Source organism: Saccopteryx bilineata, chromosome 2 (assembly GCF_036850765.1).
Source record: "Saccopteryx bilineata isolate mSacBil1 chromosome 2, mSacBil1_pri_phased_curated, whole genome shotgun sequence".
NCBI lineage: Eukaryota > Metazoa > Chordata > Mammalia > Chiroptera > Emballonuridae > Saccopteryx > Saccopteryx bilineata.
This window is the reverse complement of record NC_089491.1, coordinates 14,861,987-14,882,149: the sequence shown is the minus strand read 5'-3', so window position 1 is coordinate 14,882,149 and position 20,163 is coordinate 14,861,987. Positions and strand designations below refer to the sequence as shown.

At 37.4% G+C, this 20,163-nt stretch overlaps 1 protein-coding gene across 1 annotated transcript in view; it reads right to left on the bottom strand.

The window, feature by feature from the left end:
- MEGF9 (multiple EGF like domains 9) overlaps nt 1-20,163 on the bottom strand; it is a 106,036-nt gene that overhangs the window by 48,970 nt on the left and 36,903 nt on the right. The window contains exon 2 of the mRNA XM_066256375.1: nt 3,630-3,831. Within this exon, the coding sequence (XP_066112472.1) occupies nt 3,630-3,831 (202 nt within the window). The remainder of the gene's footprint in view (nt 1-3,629; nt 3,832-20,163) is intronic.

Below are 20,163 nucleotides of genomic sequence, written 5' to 3'. Positions count from 1 at the left end.
AAGTAATATTGTTTTCACTCCAAATTTTTTAGACTTCTTTTGTGAGTCATCAATTCTATTCATCACCTTTTAAAATTAAAACAGACTCAGCGCAAAGAGATGGCAATATAATAAATACTGTAACTGATAATTATTCATTGAAGGACTCATCCTCTGATGTTCTCAATTTCTACTAAGCTGGAATGGGTTGGTCCTTACCAAGAAGTTATTTATATAACATGAGCTACATCACACTGGAGTCAGGGTCTAATTACCAGAGCACAATCATGAGAAATTCCTATAGCCTGACTAGGCAGTGGTGCAGTGGATAGAGAGCCAGACTGAAACACAGAGGACCCAGGTTCGAAACCCTGAGGTTGTCGGCTTGAGCACAGGCTCATCCAGCTTGAACATGGACTCACCAGCTTGAGTGCAGGGTCGCTGGCTTGAGCCCAAAGGTCGCTGGCTTGAAGCCCAAGGTTGTTGGCTTGAGCCTAAGGTTGCTGGCTTGAGCAAGGGGCCACTCGCTCCACTGTAGCCCCCCAGTCAAGGCACATATGAGAAAGCAGTCAATGAACAACTAAGGTGCCGCAAGGAAGAATTGATGCTTCTCATCTCTCTCCCTTCCTGTCTGTCTGTCCCTATCTGTCCCTCTTTCTGTCTGTCTCTGTTCAAAAAGAAGAAGAAAAGAAAAAGAAATTCCTATAAAATATCAAATGGTCTGCATCACAGCATCAAAGTTTCGCATAGTATTCAATTTGCTCAGTATCTGAAATTTTGAAAAAGGCTATATACTAGTATAATAAATAGAAATACATATTCTAAATCTAGATTGCACATGTTTCCATCCCAATTCTTACTTACTGGCTATTACCTTGTAAATGAGGCAAATTACCTAATTTGTAATTTTTTTCCCTGTGCAAATGAGAATAATAATAGTGTCTACCTGACATGGGTGCTGTGAGAATTAAGTGAAATATTACATGCAAAGGCCTTGGGATTGTGCCTAGCATGTGTTCAATTTAGCTATGATTATTATTATTTTAAAATACAGTCTGTCCAATTTTAAAACATTTAATAGGTTTATTTATGAAAATAAAAAAAAAACCTAATTTTTTTACTGTTAGAATGAACAATTTCTTCTGTAACCTACCAACAAAAACAAATACCTCAATCCCTACTCACAGCCAAGTCCGGTTGACTTAATTATCCTCATTTGTAAATCACCAATTCTGTTCCTCAGTTTTGTTTTGCTTTTTTTAAAACAGATTGAACTCCTAGGAAATTATAGAGCTAAATCTATGTGCCAGTTACAATGTAAGCAACTAAATGAGTATACATATATACACACACACTTCACATAAAAATCCTTTATGTTATATACATTAATCCAATTTTACAGATGAAAGCACTAAGGCTCCAGAGAAGTCAAACATCTTAATCAAGGTTGTACAATTCATAAGTGGCTAAACCAAGAATGGGATCAAAGTCTACAAATTTCAGATTCCACTTCCTTTCTGCTACACTTCACATTGCTTGCCTACAATTTTCTTTCCCCCTTAACTCACCTACATCTAATTTATAGCAGAGCACAACATACAAAGGTATTTCCTCATAGTTCACCATATGTTCTTGCCAAAGCACATAGTCTTGCAACTTCCCCTTTCTGTTCCTTGAGTCTCAGGTCAATTTAACTTCCTTTCTGGTAGTAAGAAATGTAGTGCTTAGGGCTAGATTTAGAGTTCCCATGTCTTCCTTCTAAAGACTTCTTTTAAGTAAAGGCTTAGAAGTAAACACTTTTCTATCTCTCCAAAAGTACTCAAGGTAAATGGATATGCAGAATCTTATTCTAATAGTAGTACTGAACATGCTATTAAATACCAGAATGAACAAATTTCATCTTTTACAATGGTAAGAAATGTGAACCTTCTGAATATAAACTTGTGCAGCCATGTTTTGGGGAAATAAAGGAAGCAATGGCAAGCCACTACTATGTTCTCAACCTCAAACAACAGAGTGATTAACAGTTTTCTCATTATAAAAGCCATATGGCATGGTGATAAGGACACTGGAGTTGGAATTAAGAGACCTAATTTGGAATTTTTTATCTGCCACTTATTATCTTTGTGACATAATATCCTATATAAAAGGAGTTGTGCCTGACCAGGCGGTGGCACAGAGGATAGAGCGTCAGACTGGGATGCCGAGGACCTAGGTTCAAGGCCTGAGGTCGCCAGCTTGAGTGCGGGCTCATCTGGCTTAAGCAAAAAGCTCACCAGCTTGGATCCAACGTCGCTGGCTCGAACAAGGGGTTACTTGGTCTGCTGAAGGCCCGCAGTCAAGGCACATATGAGAAAGCAATTAATGAACAACTAAGGTGTCGCAACGAAAAACTGATGATTGATGCTTCTCATCTCTCTCCATTCCTGCCTGTCTGTCCCTATCTATCCCTCTCTCTCTCTGCCCCTGTTATAAAAACAACAAAAAACAAACAAACCAAAAAAGGGAGTTATGAGTATTGAGGCAAATGACTATGAAACATAACAAGCATCACAAATTTATTATTGTTGTACTTAAAATTATAAACTTTTTAATTAAGTTCACTTCTATATTTTGAAGTACATACAATAAGATACAATACTGTACAGTAATACACTATGATTTATAAAGCATACAAAATATCTACTGCTTAGTATAGAACCTTTTCTGCCATGGTGCTAAAACTTCTTTAAAAATATTCCCTCATTAAGCCAACAATATTCCTTTGAAATTGAAACAAACCAGAATTTATCAAGTGATGTGTGTTAGGATTTTATATACATTCTACTCGTTTAACCTTCACAACCTAAGAACAAACTGAGGCTCAGAGACATGAAATAACTTGCCAAAAATACACAGCCCCTAAATAGCAACAGGTCTTGGATCCATACCCAGGTTAGGCTGATTCGAAAGCTTGTATTCTTTTCTTTACGTAACACTGTCTCTTCAGCTTTCTGAGTGGGGTCCACAAAAAACTACAGGGTCTCATACAAGGTTTCAGTGAGAAGAAGGCAAATCCTCAGGCTTGGGGCTTTGTTCTACTAGAGTAAGCCACCTCCAAACAACATACTACTTTAAAGGTAATTTTCAGACCATTCCCACTTAATCTAGTTTTGATCCCCAAAAATGTGCTGGTACATAGAGTGAAATCAGTCTTTTTTCCACTAAAGAAATTAATGTATTATCAAGTTTAAACCTTGTGCAAAGAACGGTTCTAGAATTTAGATAAGAGAAAAAAATAAGTCAAAGAACACATTTCCTGAAACTCCACTGGTAACAAACAGGATTATTTCCACTGGAATGCCTGGAACTTATTGCTTCCACAAAGCAGTTTGCTTTTCCAATAATATTTTTCCATGAAATTTAGAAAAACTATCACAAAGCAAAACTGGTGACCCATGTACTTCTAAGGAACTAAATCTATAAATTAGAAGTTTTGTAATCTTGACATTAAATATAATATATAAAAAGAGGAAATAAAAGTATATGAAATATTTTGTAAGTCTATGGCCCATCTCCCTCTTCATTTAAATCAGTCTGGTCCTTGAAAACAGGAGCCTTAGTTTTCTTAATCAAATAAAATTACCTTTCTTCTCTCATCTGCTGCTTACCTGTTGCAGAGTATGCTGAGGGCTCCACGTAGACTGCATTGACATGACAGACAGAGCCCAGAAGTGTGATTCAGGTAAAAGCCCTCCTTGCAGGTTGCACAGTGAAGCCCCTGATAACCTGGCCGACACTCACACTGCCCTGTGGTCTGGTTACAGCGATTCACATCCAGGCTTCCGACCACAGAGCAGTTACACGCGTATTCTACAAAGGAAAGAAAGAAAGAAAGAAAGAGACATTATTAACTAAGATTTAATGCTTTCTTAATAAAATGAACTCTATTTTTCTTAATAAATGTTTGTGACAACTTTGTAAGGATAAAATTAATCCTAGTTCAAATTTACTTTCTACCCTACTTCATTTAAATTGAGAAATATATAAAGTACATGAAGCCATGTATCATTCGAATTATAAAATTTACATTCTCAATTACCTTTTCCGATGTGAGGGCAATCTGGCTGTGACATTTGTCACCCCACTGATCGCCAGGGTTGATTTGGCTGATCTGGCTGGCTAGGTGGGTGTCCCCTTCCTCCCTCACCACTCCATGTGCGTCCCTCCCGAAGCTGCACGTTTGGTTGAAGAGGACGACCTTCCCCGCTAGAGGAGAGGACCGTTCTTCAGTCAAGGGTATACAAGTAGCTGCACTCTCCTGCTAGAACCTACAAACAAGTCTCAATTACCTTCTCAGTACTCTTCATCTTCTAGCTCTTTGACTCTATAATCCAACGTGTGTGGGTCTGTATATCAGTAACTTTTCTGGATTGTAAATCTCCAAAGGTAAGGCCTATGCTTATCTACATAACACCAAGAGCACATGGTAGAAATGACATCTTAAATAATAAATAATCCCTTAGGCAAAAGCCTAAGGCTCAGATGGTTAACTGTGGCAACTTACATAGGTCAAACAAAATTGTACTATACCTGGAATCATAAATTAATATGTTCTTCCCAGGAAGAAATTAATGGAGAATTGAAACTTATGTGAGAAAATAAGGTAAATCCCAGATGAGCAGTTTATAGGGTCATCGTATCAGTGAGTTAAAACCAATCATAATTTTAATGTCTTTCTCAATTTCAAGGATTTAGAAAAACATTTTCTTTAGATACATTTCAAACAGTTCTTTAGATGAAAATATTTAGAAATCCTTGGCTTTAGCCTTTTAATGCAGATACATTTGAAGGTCAGTTAGGATTTAGTTTATGCTATTATTTATATTCATTTTATCAGAAAAAAAGCATTTTCAGCATAGTTTGACACAGTACTAACATAGGACTTTGCAAACGTGTACAAAACCTTGTAGTTAAAATTAACTGCAGATAATACAAAACCTTGTACATATTTTAGGAATAGCCCCCATTCCAAAATAGCTATAACCTGGGTTTTAAAAGCCCAGAGAAATCTATGATACAATTTATACCTCCGAATAGATAAAGCACTATATAAAATGGCATCATTCTGATAAAAGTATAGCTTGGAAAAAATAATCTTTGATGTAATTTTCAATGATTTCTTAAAAGTTACTAGATAACTGCAAATCCACAGTCCTAAATAGAAAGTTATAAGGGAATTTGTTTCCCTATTCTAGAAAAGGAAATTAGCCTTTAAAATTTTTTATGTCATCACAAGTCAAAACAAAGGATTCCACAAAGATATTCTTAGCCAACTCTATACCTCTAACATTTCTTCAGTTCCTAACCTTTAGTGTTAGCTTCTCTCTGTTCTTCCCACCTCTTCTAATTTGTAAATTTACCAAATGAATAAATTTATATAGGTGAGTGATTATTTTATGCATATGTCAAGGTTGAGTGGTAAGTTAGTTACAAAACCTAGGGAGAGTTCAGATTTCTTCAGCACCAAACTTCAGAAAGGAATCAGCCTCCCATCTCAATCAATATTCTTGTTTTTATTAGGCTATATAAGCATGACATTTCTTTGACAGAGTTACATGTTTTCACATTATTTCTACTGCATGTGTGTGTATATGGGTGTGTGTGTGTATGTGTGTGTGTGTGTGTGTGTGTGTGTGTGTGGTTTTTGTAAATAAGGAAGCTATTTTTAGTGGTCTGTAAATGTGCCAATGACAACTTCACAGCAACACCTTGACTACACTAAAAATGACCAGAAAAAAATAACATTTTTCTTCCAAAATCTGGCAGAATTTCAACATACATCCAAATTTCTCCTGCTGGACCAATTTCATCACAAGTTACCTAACCAAATTACACTGGTGGGGGCAGAACTATTGAAAAGGGGAGGGCAGGGGAGGAAAGGGGAGGGCAGGGAGAACAAATTTAAAATCTCTATCATAAAGGCTGAGAATCTTACCCTATTATTTTCTTATTAATGTACTTTCACCTGAAACCTGAATCAGTATTCCCAATGAATGAAGTAAGAGTAATATTTTTTAAAAGAACACAATATATGGACTCTTAGACAAAACTTTTTTATTCAATGAAGTTATAATGGATAACCTTCCATACTAACCAAGTTCAGCAGTTATTTCTATAGAGCTAATTCAAAGTCTTCTTTGTCCCTGAGCATATTCCTTCTCGTCCCATCTCTGAACCTTCGCTCACTCTGTTCCTCTGGAGATGCTCTCTCCTCTCCACATATTCAAACCTATCCCTTATTTCAAGAATCACTTAAAATTAACTCTTTCATAAACTCTACTGCCTTTTGCTTGATACCTACTAATTATAACTCCCATATGACAATAATTTGAAAAGGCAGTAAAGTGAAGCAGTTATGAGCACAGACTGTAGAGGAAGACAACTTCAGGTTTAAATCCAACTCTCTCACTAACTTTATGACCTTAGGCAAGTTAGCTAACCTTGTGCCTTTCTTTTCTCATATGTAAAAATGGCATAATAATACTTAGCCGCAACATATAAACTGGAAGTGGTTTGGAGTGCTGCAATAATTAATACAATCGCTGGTAGAAAGGGATACCTAATAAAATACCTAACACAATTCAGATGTCAGATTCATAGGCCACAGCTTTGTTATACCCTGTGGGCAAGATCTGGAAGCCTGGGATTAGATTTACTACCATGGCAGTTTTGAAACTGTTTGAAAATGGAAATATAAAGGCCCAAAAAAAGGACAATAAATTCATTTTTTTCTCTGAGAACTGTAACTTGTGAGATAATTTTGATGTAAAAGTATTCAAAGTAATCATTGCATTTAAATTTAAAGTTGTGAGCCATCTAAGTAGATTAATAAAATGGCGTTTCAGGCCCCGGCTGTTTGGCTCAGTGGTAGAGTGTCGGCCCAGTGTGTGAAAGTCTCGAGTTCGATTCCCGGCCAGGGCATACAGGAGAAGCGCCCATCTGCTTCTCCACCCCTCCCCATCTCCTTCCTCTCTGTCTCTCTCTTCCCCTCCCGCAGCCAGGGCTCCATTGGAGCAAAGTTGGCCCGGGTGCTGAGGATGGCTCCATGGCCTCCGCCTCAGGTGCTAGAATGGCTCTGGTTGCAATGCAGCATCGCCCCCTGTGGGCTTGCCAGGTGGATCCTGGTCAGGTGCATGCAGGAATCTGTCTCTCTGCCTCCCTGCTTCTTTTTTCAGCAAAAAATGCAAAATAATAATAATAATAATAAAATGGTATTCCACATACGCCTTGCTCTATACATTACCAATATGGGATTCTACAAATACAATGACAAAAACAGAAAGGTTTAGGATGTGGTTTCAGGAAGGATGAAAAAGAGCATTTATTGGTACTAACCATCCTAACAGTAGCGGGGTGAATGGCAAATATTTCAAGACAGACTACCCTAGTAACAGGAAGGGGGCTGAGGTATCAAGACAAAAATACACTATCATGTTAACATTCCTCTCCAAATTAACCAAAGGAAAGGAAGTTGAAGCAAAGCCTGGGAACATGTGCATCTTTCCTGTTTGGAGCTCAGAATACAAGGCCCTATCCCCATAATCGATCTCAAATGAAATGACTCAAGTTAAATAATAGTATGAGCAACAGTAATAACTGTAAAGCACCATGAACATCCATTTAGTTGTGTCAGGAAAACTTGCTAGCATGTAAGTAGAGTAAAACTAAGATAAGAGCCTTTACAGCTCTTGACATTCATACGGAACCAGATTAGGAGTTAATGCAGAAATAAGGCAATTTAGTAGGAGGCTGCAAACTGAAAAGAATGAAAATTTCAAATGATAGAAGCAGTGGGAAGGACCTATAGCCAAAGAAAAGAGATAAAGCACTGATTTTTTAATCGGATGGAATCACAGACACCAGAGCAGCAGAAAGGAATCTGCAACATGACTAATAGATGGGAATGAGAATGAAACAATACAAAGACAACATAGAAAGGTAATCATAGACAAGTCTGAATAAAATGCCAAAAGCTCATTTGGTTGCCCAGGAGTAAATATGAAACAAACTCTCTGTCATTTCAGTAGCAGGTTTCCTTTCAATGCCCTATAATTCTTAGGAAAACTCTATAGAGAAACAGAGAAGAATGTTAGTGTTAGAAAGTAAATGTTAGCAGAGAGGCTGAAACCTTTAGCAATGTTTATTCTTTTCGGCAATGTTTGGCTTCTGAAGAGCAATGAAACAGTAATTTGAACCCTGAAGAAGAATAAAAAACTAAAATCTGGTGCCAAACTGTTTGAAAATAGACACATAAAAGCCCAAAGAAAAGACAATAAGTTTGTATTTTTCTCTGAGAACTTGAACTAATGGGATGATTTTGATGTAAAAGTATCCAAAGTTATCCTTGCATTTAAATCAAACACTGCACTTTTTCAAACATTCCCTTATCAAGGACTAAGAGATGAAAATTTTCAGCACTTAAAAAAAATAGAGTAATTTTGTTTAGAAGTCCCATAAGTTCCTACCCCACCCTGTGTACAAGTATCTGTCCTGATAAAATATTACCTCTTTGAACATACTAAGGACTTTTTCTGTAACTTTTATACACCTGGTAGGCTTCTCTCTGTATCCAACTTTTAAACTACCTCATGTTCCTGCTCAGTAACACGTCCATTGTATCTTCTAGCCAAATTTGTGCTTTAGTATATGCAGCTACCTTGATGAGAGTAAGCTGATTGTAAAAAAACTAGTAACTGTGATAGTGTGTCCTAACTAATGTGTCCTTGGTCTTTCTGTACTTCTCTCTGGAGTCCTTTCTGGATGCTGTAATTAACTATGATGTCTAGAGACTCAAGCACTTTGGTACAATGGTATGTTAGTCTTTTGCAGATAAGAAAGAATTATAAAAGCAGTAAATGAAAGATTTGAATAAGAAAATGAAAAAAATTGTATCCTTAGTCAATTTATGATACAAATCTTATAAAGTAATGCAAATTCCTAACAGCATTGTTGCCAAACTAAAATGATTACAAAACAAGTATTGCATAGATACTGTAAAAATACTTGGAAATATAACTAACACAGACCACTCACAAAAATTTAGTTTAGGAATATGGTCTGAAATCCTATCTATAGCCTCTTGCAAAATTGTGGAAATATCTTCGCAAAATCCAATTTCTGACTCTTTTTAATTCCTTCAACAATGGTTTCACTCTTTTCAGTATCTTCAGATATTGAAAGAATAAAATAAGTGCTCCAATGCTATTCCAAAATTTCATTCTTGGCCCTGGCCGGTTGGCTCAGCGGTAGAGCGTCGGCCTAGCGTGCGGAGGACCCGGGTTCGATTCCGGCCAGGGCACACAGGAGAAGCGCCCATTTGCTTATCCACCCCTCCGCCACGCTTTCCTCTCTGTCTCTCTCTTCCCCTCCCGCAGCCAAGGCTCCATTAGAGCAAAGATGGCCCGGGCGCTGGGGATGGCTCTGTGGCCTCTGCCCCAGGCGCTAGAGTGGCTCTGGTCGCAACATGGCGACGCCCAGGATGGGCAGAGCATCGCCCCCTGGTGGGCAGAGCATTGCCCCTGGTGGGCGTGCCGGGTGGATCCCGGTCGGGCGCATGCGAGAGTCTGTCTGACTGTCTCTCCCTGTTTCCAGCTTCAGAAAAATGAAAAAAAAAACCAAAAAAAACCAAACAAACAAAATTTCATTCTTCCCCATATTCAAAGACATACAAAATGTACTGTAATATTGATGGCATCTTCTATTCAATCCAGAGTAGCAAAAACTATAAGATATGTATTTGAAATGTATTAAGGCTCAGTACTTAATCTTACAACCAAATTCAAAATGTTAAGAGTTATTAGTAAGTTTAAGTTTATCCAAAAATATTTTTAAATTATTATCAAAATACTATAAGCAAAATATTCTAAAGTATATTTTTATTAAGTTACTTAATATCCGTAAAAGGTATTTTTCTAAAGTACCATCGGTTTTCAAATTGCTCCAAATAGTCCTTAAAATAGGGGAAGTATTTATGCCCAGGACTTCAAAATGTCTACAAACTTTACATTCCTATTTGCACACTACACTACAGAAAATACAATTTGTTAGTCAATACCAGAAAGTAATCTATAATTATGGAGAAATTGAATGTCTTGGGCCTACTATTATTCAGGAAAAAACTGATTTCAGAATATAAAATATTTTGGGAGCTTTATGAATTGAAGTCATATGACGAAGGTTCGTGTCATCACCCATCATACTGGAACAATTGTTACCATTTTCTGTATTGTACCCTAAAGCTGAGGAAAAACATCTTCCCAACATCCTAGGGAATAACCTCCTATTTCTATACCATCTTCCTTTCCCTTTTCCTTTTTCTCTATTAATTTTTGTTTGAAAATTAAATGAGACAAAGAATAAAATGAAAAGTAGATATGTAATATAATAAATATAATTTTTAATATTTGGACACACATTATACTTTAGTATCCTTATCAAAAGAGCATGACCACTTAATGAGCATTAATCTAGGGCTCTGATAAATATTATTTTTAATTTATTCAAATTCTAAGTGCAAAATGGATATCAGTTATTAAGAATGTTAGAACTACAGTCTGGCTTGCAAAAGGAGACAGAAGTAGTTCTATTCTCTATACACACAATTGAAACATTATAACAACATCCACTGAATCTAAATCAAAGAATAAATTGCATGGTATGAGACAATGAACATATTAGAATGGCTAAAATTAAATAAACAAAAAACCTGAAAATATCAAGTGCTGATAAGAATACAGAGCAACTGAAACTTTCAAAATTTACTGGTGTGAATGCAAAATAGTATAGACACTTTGGAAAATAGTTTGACAATTTCTTATAAAGTTAAATATACTTTACCATATGACCCAGAAATTCTACTCCTAGATATTTATAAAAAAAATAAAAAGAAAAGAAAAGAAAGCCTATGTTTACACAGAAACTTATATACAAATGTTTATAGTAGCTATGTTCACAATCACTCAATCTGGAAACACCTAAATGTCCTTTAACTGGTGAATTGGATAGATCATGGCATATCCTTACAATGTAATACTACTGAGCAACAAAAAGTAATGAAATACTGATATGCAAGAACATAGATGGATCTCAAATACATTACGTTAAATGAAAGAAGCCAAACTCAAAAAGCTACATATTATGATCCCACTTACATGGTATTCTGGAAATGACAAAACTACAAGATCAGAGACTAGATCAGGGGTCTTCCAGGAATTGGGGGAAGGACTAACTACAAAGGAGCAGCACAGGGACTTTAAGGGGTAATAAAGCTGTTTTTACTCATGAATGTACATTTGTCAAAACTAATAGAACTGAACACCAAATGAGTAAATTTTACTAAGTGTAAATTTAATAACAAACAAAAACCTTTTTAAAAAAGCAATGATGTTTGCCTGATCAGGTGGTGTCCAACTGAGATGCAGAGGACCCAGGTTCAAAACCTCAAGGTCACAGGCTTGAGAGCAGGCTCATCGGGCTTGAGCATGGGGTCTCTGACTTGAGCATGGGAGCATAGACATGACTCCATGGTCTCTGGAGTGAGCCCAAAGGTCGCTGGCTTGAAGCCCAAGGTCACTGGCTTGAGCAATGGGTTACTCCCTCTGCTGTAGCCCCCAGTCAAGGCACATATGAGAAAGCAATCAGTGAACAACTAAGGTACCGCAACAAAGAGTTGATGCTACTCATCTCTCTCCCTTTCTGTGTGTCCCTATCTGTCCCTCTCTCTGACTCTCTCTGTTTCTGTAAAAAAAAAAAAAAAAAAAAAAAAAGCAATAACATTTTACTAAATTCTTAATTTTTGCTAGAAGGAAGTCGTGATATGCCACAATCAAGTACTTTAGCTGGACTAGAGCACTAAACTCAACATGGGACCCAACTAACAACTCAGTCTTTTTCAAAGCTAATGTTACAATTAAGATAGCAAAAACTGATTAATGCTTTAGTTGATTATTGCATGAGGAGTTATGCAACTTTTAAGAATTTAAAATGCTATTGAACTGAAAGAAATAGACTCTTTTCTTTTCCCTTTAGCTCTAACTTGAGTTGTAACTGCTCCAATGTAGAATGAGGGAGAATAGGTAAAAATGAAAGTTAAAGATATATAGGATTTCTGTCCATATATATATATTTACACACACATACATATATATATATATATGTGTGTGTGTGTGTGTGTATATGTATATATGTAATTGTTTATTTCCTTTTGAGATTCATCATTAAAAATCCTACTCTATTTAAACAAAGGCCAGGAAAATACATATAATTATAAAAACAATAAATTTTTATAAAAATTTTATAATAAAAATTATAAATCTATCCAGTCTATCCAATAGAGCAGTGGTCCCCCAGGCCGTGGACTGGTCCATGGGCCATTTGGTACTGGTCCGCAGAGAAAGAATAACTAACTTTCATTATTTCCATTTTATTTATATTTAAGTCTGAACGATGTTTTGTTTTTAAAAAATGACCAGATTCCCTCTGTTACATCCATTTAAGACTCACTCTTGACACTGTCTTGGTCACGTGATACATTTATCCATCCCACCCTAAAGGCTGGCCAGTGAAAATATTTTCTGACATTAAACCGGTCCGTGGCCCAAAAAAGGTTGGGGACCACTGCAATAGAAAACTTCACCCTTTTTTTTTATTTTAGCAAGAAAGAGAGGAAGGGAGAGAGATGAGTAGCATTAAGTCATTGTTGCAGCATCTTAGTTGTTCATTGATTGCTTTCTCATATGTGCCCTGACTGGGGCACTTCAGCTAAGCCAGTCACCCCTTGCTCAAGCCAGCGACCTTTGGGCTAAGCCAGCGACCATGGTCATATCTATGATCCCACGCTCAAGCTGGCTATCCTGCCCTCAAGCTAGTGAGCCCACACTCAAGTCAACCTTGAGGTTTAGGACCTGAGTCCTCAGCATCCCAGGTCAACACCCTATCCACTGCACTACCACCTGATCAGGCAGAACCTCAAACTTTTTAACAAACCTAGGATAGCATCTACAAAAATAGCATCTCTCTTGATTTTCAAATTAAAAAGAAAAGGAAAAATAATTGTCAGAATCAAGAGTAGCAATACTTAATTCAAACCTCTGCCTGTACATCAGAACAGAAAACAACAAATTATATTGTGTTGACTATAGGCCTGTTTCCCTAAGTGTATGGTATCTTTATTTCAAAACTGTACTTTTTATTAGGTCCATATTTCTCTTTGTAGGTTAAGAGTAAAGGAATCTTGGAAAGGCCTCATTCTAGGGAAAAGGAATTATCAATACAAGAGTTTTTATTTTTGTAAAAGGTCTTACTCTAGCATAACGCTGATACTCAAATTACATTTCACATTTATTTTTTGCCAGGGCAGGGTCACAAATCTTTACAAAGCTGGGAAACTTAATATTAAAGCTGATGAGTTTCTTGAGTTAAACCAGACTTTGTAGAAATCTGGAATGTTTTAAAGTCATTACTTTTAAAGAAAAGCTTTAAGTTTTACCTTTTAAAATAAAAATACAGCCACTAAAATTTGCAATCACAATTCACTACTGCAAAACATTTCTTTTACTATATGGCAGACATGAAAACGATGGGGATAACATGACACAGATTTTGAAGAAATTTTTCTGTCTCAAACTTCAGGACTATGTTGTTAGTGCTTGCCCCTGGCTCACTGCCAGTATTTCACAATTCAAAGACAATTCATCTAATTAATGAGACAAGATGACAAGTTCTGGGAAAGGTTATAACAACGAATTTTTAGCACTAATATTGTAGTAACAAAGTTATTGAGAATGTACTACATGTGTATCAAACATCACACTACAAACTTTAAACATATGGTCTACTTTTGTCTTCACCACAATCCTGTGCGGTAGATACCTTGAATGAAGAAAATGAGTCTTAGAGAAATCAAACTAATCACACAACTAACCAGTACTAGAAAACAGACTGGAACCCAAACTGAATAACTCCAAACTTCACATCTTTTCACCATGAGAAGTTTCTGCCTATGAAAACAAATAGAAAAAGTACTAGACAGACCCAGGACACCTTAAAACCAGAATTTGCTGCTAATTAACCATCTCTGTGGCCTCTAATAAGTTTAACTACTCTGAGTTTCAGTGTCATTCTATAAAATGTGGGTGATCCTTGCCAACTGTCTATATGAAATACTTAGGTATAAAGCAACATAACGTGCATGACTTTATGCTGAAAATTCCAAAATGCTGGTGAAAGAAACCAAAAAGACAATAAATTAATGGAGAGGCATACTGTAACAATTAGGTCTATAGATTCAGTGACACCCAATCAAAATCCCAGCAAGACTTTTTGGTAGATATTGATAAGTTGACTTCAAAAGTTGAATAGCTGAAGACTAACAAAGTTGGAGAACTCTACATAACTGATTTCAAGACTTACGATAAAGCCACAGTAATCAAGACAGTGTGTTATTAGTAAAAGAATAGACACAGTGGTTAATGGAACAGAACAAAGAGCTCAAGAGGAAACCCTCACAAATATCATCAACTAAATTTTGACAAAGTGCAAAGGTAATTCAATGGGAAAATAATACTGTTTTTCAATAAATGTTGTTGAAACAGTTAAACATCCATACACCAAAAAATCGAACCTCAGCCTAACCTCACACCTTGTATAAAAATTAACTCAAAATAGATAATAGCCTCAACTGTAAAATACAATACTAAAACACTTCTAGAAGAACACACAGGAGAAAATCTGATTGACCTCGGGCTGGGCCAATGGTAGGCAAACCGTGGCTCTTTGGCCCCCTGAGTGTGGCTCTTCAACAAAATACCACATGCAGGCGCGCAGATTATAATAACAATGTACCTACTTATATAGTTTAAGTTTAAAAATTTTCTCTCTCAAAATAAATTTCAATCGTTGTACTGTTGATATTTGGCTCTCTTGACTAATGAGTTTGCCGACCACTAGGCTAGGGAAATAACTTTTAGATATATTTCATTTAAAAAATGTTATAAATTGAACTTTATTAAAATAAAAATTTTTGCCCCTGGGTGGTTGGCTCAGTGGTAGAGCATTCGCCTGGCATGTGGATGTTTCAGGTTCAATTCCCATTCACGGCACACAGGAAAAGTAACCATCTGCTTCTCCACTCTTCCCCCTTCTCTCTCTCTCTCTCTCTTTCTCCCTCTCTTTCTCTCTATTCCCCTCCCACAGCCATGGCTCGATTGGCTTGAGTGAGTTGGTCTTGGGCGCTGAGGATGGCTCCATGGCCTCTGCCTCAGGTGCTAGAATGGCTCTGGTTGCAACAGAGCAAGGGCTCCATATGGGCAGAGCATCACCCCCTAGTGCCGTGATGGCGAACCTTTTTATAAAAACTGCCCACTTTTGCAGGGCTGGTCAACCTGGTCCCTCCCACCCACTAGTAGGTGTTCCAGCTTTCATGGTGGGCCAACTGCAGAGACATTTGATTGCTCTGCTACCCCCAGATGGGGGTTGCCAGGTGGATCCCGGTGGGGTGCATGTGGGAGTCTGTCTAGCTACCCTCCTCTTACTTAAAAAACAAACAAACAAAAAAAAAAACTCAGGCGTTAAAAATTGCTCAGTTGTAGCCCTGGCTGGTTGGCTCAGTGGTAGAGCGTCAGTCTGGCGTGCAGGAGTCCCAGGTTCGATTTCTGGCCAGGGCACACAGAAGAAGCACCCATCTGCTTCTCCACCCCTCCCCCTCTCCTTCCTCTCTGTCTCTTTCTTCCCCTTCCGCAGCCAAGGCTCCACTGGAGCAAAGATGGCCCAGGCGCTGAGGATGGCTCTATGGCCTCTGCCTCAGGCGCTAGAATGGCTCTGGATGCAACAGAGCAACGGACCAGATGGGCGGAGCATTGCCCACTGGTGGGCATGCTGGGTGGATCCCGGTTGGGCACATTCGGGAGTCTGTCTTTCTGCCTCCCCATTTCCAACTTCAGAAAAATACAAAAAAAAAAAAGCTCAGTTGTGAGCATGACCCCAGATGGGCAGAGCATTGGCTCTAGATGGGGGTTGCTGGGTGGATCCCGGTCAGGGTGCATGTGAGAGTCTATCTCCTCTCCTCTCACTTGGAAAAGAAGGAAAATAAAAAAGACTACTAAGAGAACACAAACATAGCCATTGACTGGGAGACTATTTGCAAATCACATTTTTGCCAAATATTTGTATAAAGAATATACAAAAAAAGTCTCTCAAAACTCAAGAATAAGAAAACAATATAATTTTTTTTATTTGACTTTGGGTGAAGGGCACAATGCAATCAAAAGTTTAAATCCTATAAGATATTTGCCTGAAACCTATATATTCTTATTGACCAATGTTACCTCATTAAATTTAATTTCTAAATAAAGAAAAAAGAAAGAAGAACACAATGCAGTTCAAAACTTGGGGAAGGTCTGAACACACATTTTGCCAAATAAAATGCATGTATGAAAACTTAACACTTGAAAAGATGTTCAAATCTTTTATTAGGAAAATGAAAATTAAATCATAATTACATACTATATACTACACACCTAATAGAATGTCTAAATTTTTAAAAAACTGGCTACACCAAGTGCTAAAAGGGATGCTGAGCAACTAGAACTCTTACATGTTGCTTATAGTAATGCCTGGAAAACAATCTCACAGTTTCTTTTTTTTTTTTAAGACTTTATTCATTTTAGAGAGGCCAGAGAGAAAGAGAGAGAAGAGAGAAGGGGGGAGGAGCTGGAAGCCCCAACTCCCATATGTGCCTTGACCAAGCAAGCCCAGGGTTTTGAACCGGCAACCTCAGGGTTCCAGGTCGACACTTTATCCACTGCGCCACCACAGGTCAGGCAGCAGTTTCTAATAACATTAAATTCACACCTACCATATGACCTAGTGATTCCACTCCTGGGTATCTACCCAAGAGAAATGAAAACTTATGTTCATAACACATAAGTGTTAGTAACTGTTTACAGCAGTGTTATTCATAATCTCTAAAACTCGGAAATAACCTCTTTCAATTGATGAATTGTTAAATAAACTGCAGTTTATTCTTTTGATACCATATATTAATATATTTTTCACATCAGAAATCTGTTTCTGATTTATTAAATTGATCTGTCTTTTTTATTATTAAATTTAATGCAGTGACATTGATAAATCAGGGTATATATGTTGAGAGAAAACATCTCCAGATTATTTTGACATTTGATTATGCTGCATACCCCTCACCCAAAGTCAAATTGTCTTCTGCCACCTTCTATCTGGTTTTCTTTGTGCCCCTACCCTATTCCCACCCCCTCTCTTCTTCCTCACCCCATCCCCCCCACCCCCGTTACTATCACATTCTTGTCCGTGTCTCTGAGTCTCATCTTTATGTCCCATCTATGTATGGATTCATATAGTTCTTAGTTTTTTCTGATTTACTTATTTCACTCCTTATAATGTGATCTGTCTATACTTGTACCTATACAAAGAATGTTTTAATAACTGTAGCTTTATCATGTTTCACCAATGTATTATTCTTTACATTTTTTCTTAGGTGTTTATAGTTATTTATGTTTCCATCAGAATTCCGTTGCCATATTTCCTCCAGAAGAGATCCTATAGTAATTTCCCCAATAATTCCACTTACTCTAAAAGTTAATGTATTAAGAACTGGTGCCTGACCAGGCGGTGGCACAGTGGATAGAGCATCGGACTGGGATGCGGAAGGACCCAGGTTCGAGACCCCAAGGTCGCCAGCTTGAGCACAGGCTCATCTGGCTTGAGCAAAAAGCTCACCAGCTTGGACCCAAGGTCGCTGGCTCCAGCAAGGAGTTACTCGGTCTGCTGAAGGCCCCCGGTCAAGGCACATATGAGAAAGCAATCAATGAACAACTAAGGTGTCGCAATGAAAAACTGATGATTGATGCTTCTCAACTCTCTCCATTCCTGTCTGTCTGTCCCTATCTATCCCTCTCTCTGACTCTCTCTCTGTCCCTGAAAAAAAAGAAAGAAAGAACTGGTAGCAGCCCTGGCTGGTTGGCTCAGCAGTAGAGCATTGGCCCAGTGTGTGGAAGTCCTGGGTTCGATTCCTGACCAGTGCACGCAGGAGAAGCACCCATCTGCTTCTCCACCCTTCCCCCTCTCCTTTCTCTCTGTCTCTCTCTTCCCCTCCTGCAGCCAAGGCTCCATTGGAACAAAGTTGGCCCTGGTGCTGAGGATGGCTCCATGGCCTCCACCTCAGGTGCTATAATGGCTCCGGTTGCAACAGAGCGATGCCCCAGATGGGCAGAGCATCGTGCCCTAGTCAGCATGTCCGGTGGATCCCGGTCAGGCACATGTAGGACTCTGTCTCTCTGCCTCCCTGCTTCTCACTTCAGAAAAATACAAAATATATATATATATATATATATATATATATATATATATATATATATATTCAATTATTCAATTTTCCCATCTATGAGCACTGGGCTGCTTCTCCATCTAGTCACTCTTCTTTTCTATCTCTCATTGAAGTTTCATACCTAAAAAAATGCAGGTATATGAGTTTAATATGTATCTTGGTGAGATTATCTCTAAACTTTTTATCATTAGTGGTAATGGTTAAAACTGTGATCTTTTTCCATTATCTCTCTAGTTAACATTAGTAATACATATTAACTTAGATCTCTTGGTATAGGTAGTCATTTTTGATTAACTCTCTTATTATGTCTAATGGTTTTTCCCTTGATTCTTCTGAGTAAGTCTTCTTTTTAAGTTAATTGAATGAGGTCTTCCACTGAAGGTCATATTTTACCTAGCTAACAATGGATATAATTCTGATTTTCCTCAACCACAACAGTTTGTTGGCAAAACAGAGTAAACCATTTCACATACTTGCTAATCTTAATCTCTGGGGTCAGCCTTATTATTAGTTATAATAAAAGTAATTACCACCTACTGTTACCTACGATGTCTCAGCCCTTGTCAGACATTTTAGTTGTATAAGCACTTAGCTTCACAACAACCTTGCAATGGTTGTTTATAAATAGGAAAACTAAAACTTAAAGAAGCTAGGTACTGGCCCAATACCACAGAGTTAGAGTAAGTGGTTGAGACATCATTCAAACCCCAGCTTTATTTAACTCCAATGCTCTTCCTCATTCCACTTCACCACAGAACTTTCTTCCTTTAAAAGAAGGAGAGAAGGGGTAAAACAAACAAAAAACATTCCACCTAGTAATGTTAAATAGAATTTTTTTTTGTTTTGGGGGTTTTTGGGTTTCTTTCCTACTTTCTTTGTAAGCAAGTAATAGCGAGTCAAATGATTAACAAATAGTAGAGTAGGAGGGAAAGAGTTGCTTAAGATACAAAAAATTTCTCAACTGTAGGCTTCGAACACCTGGCATTTGCTTTTGGCTGGTGAGTCTTAATATACACATGCTCCTGATTTAATATTTAGGATGTTTATTTTATTTAAATGCATTCTCATAAGAGCAGACTGAGAAGGACAAGCCTACAAAATTTAACCTATATAGAGAGTATTTATCAAAAGGCAAGCTAGGCCTTTGCTGGGCAGAGCAGTTGGTTGGAGCATCATCCTGATATGTGCAGGTTGCAGGTTCAATCCCCAGTCATGGAACATACAAGTATCAACCAGTGAATGCATAAATAAGTAGAACAACAAGTCAATCTTCTCTCTCTCTAAAAATCACATGTGTTCAATTAATTTTAGCCATTATAATATCCTAAAATATAGAATGTCTAGCTTCATATAACTGGGATAATGAAACCTAACTTAAGAGGGTGCTCTAAGAATTAGAGGAGACAAAGCAGAAAATACCTAGGACAGGACCTTTACTTCACCCTAACTTTTTCTTATAAGCAATCATTTTAGAAAGTAGCATCCTTAAATGTTACTACAGATTACAAAATTTGATTATCAGAGATTTCTGAATGCACTAAAAAAATTTACCTTAAATAAATTGATCAATGCCTTAATTTTGTAGTAATTGAAGAGAAAATGTAAGAAAAAGAGAAGACCAGTTGCTTTTGAGATTGGCACTAGATTTGTTTTAGTGTCTGCTTACAGAGCACAGGGGAGCAACTTAAAGGCTAGAACTATGTATTTGTTCATTGTAATACCTAGAAAATTAATTCAGAGAAAAGGAGTGCATAGAGAACAAGAGGAAAGGTCAATTTAAAAAT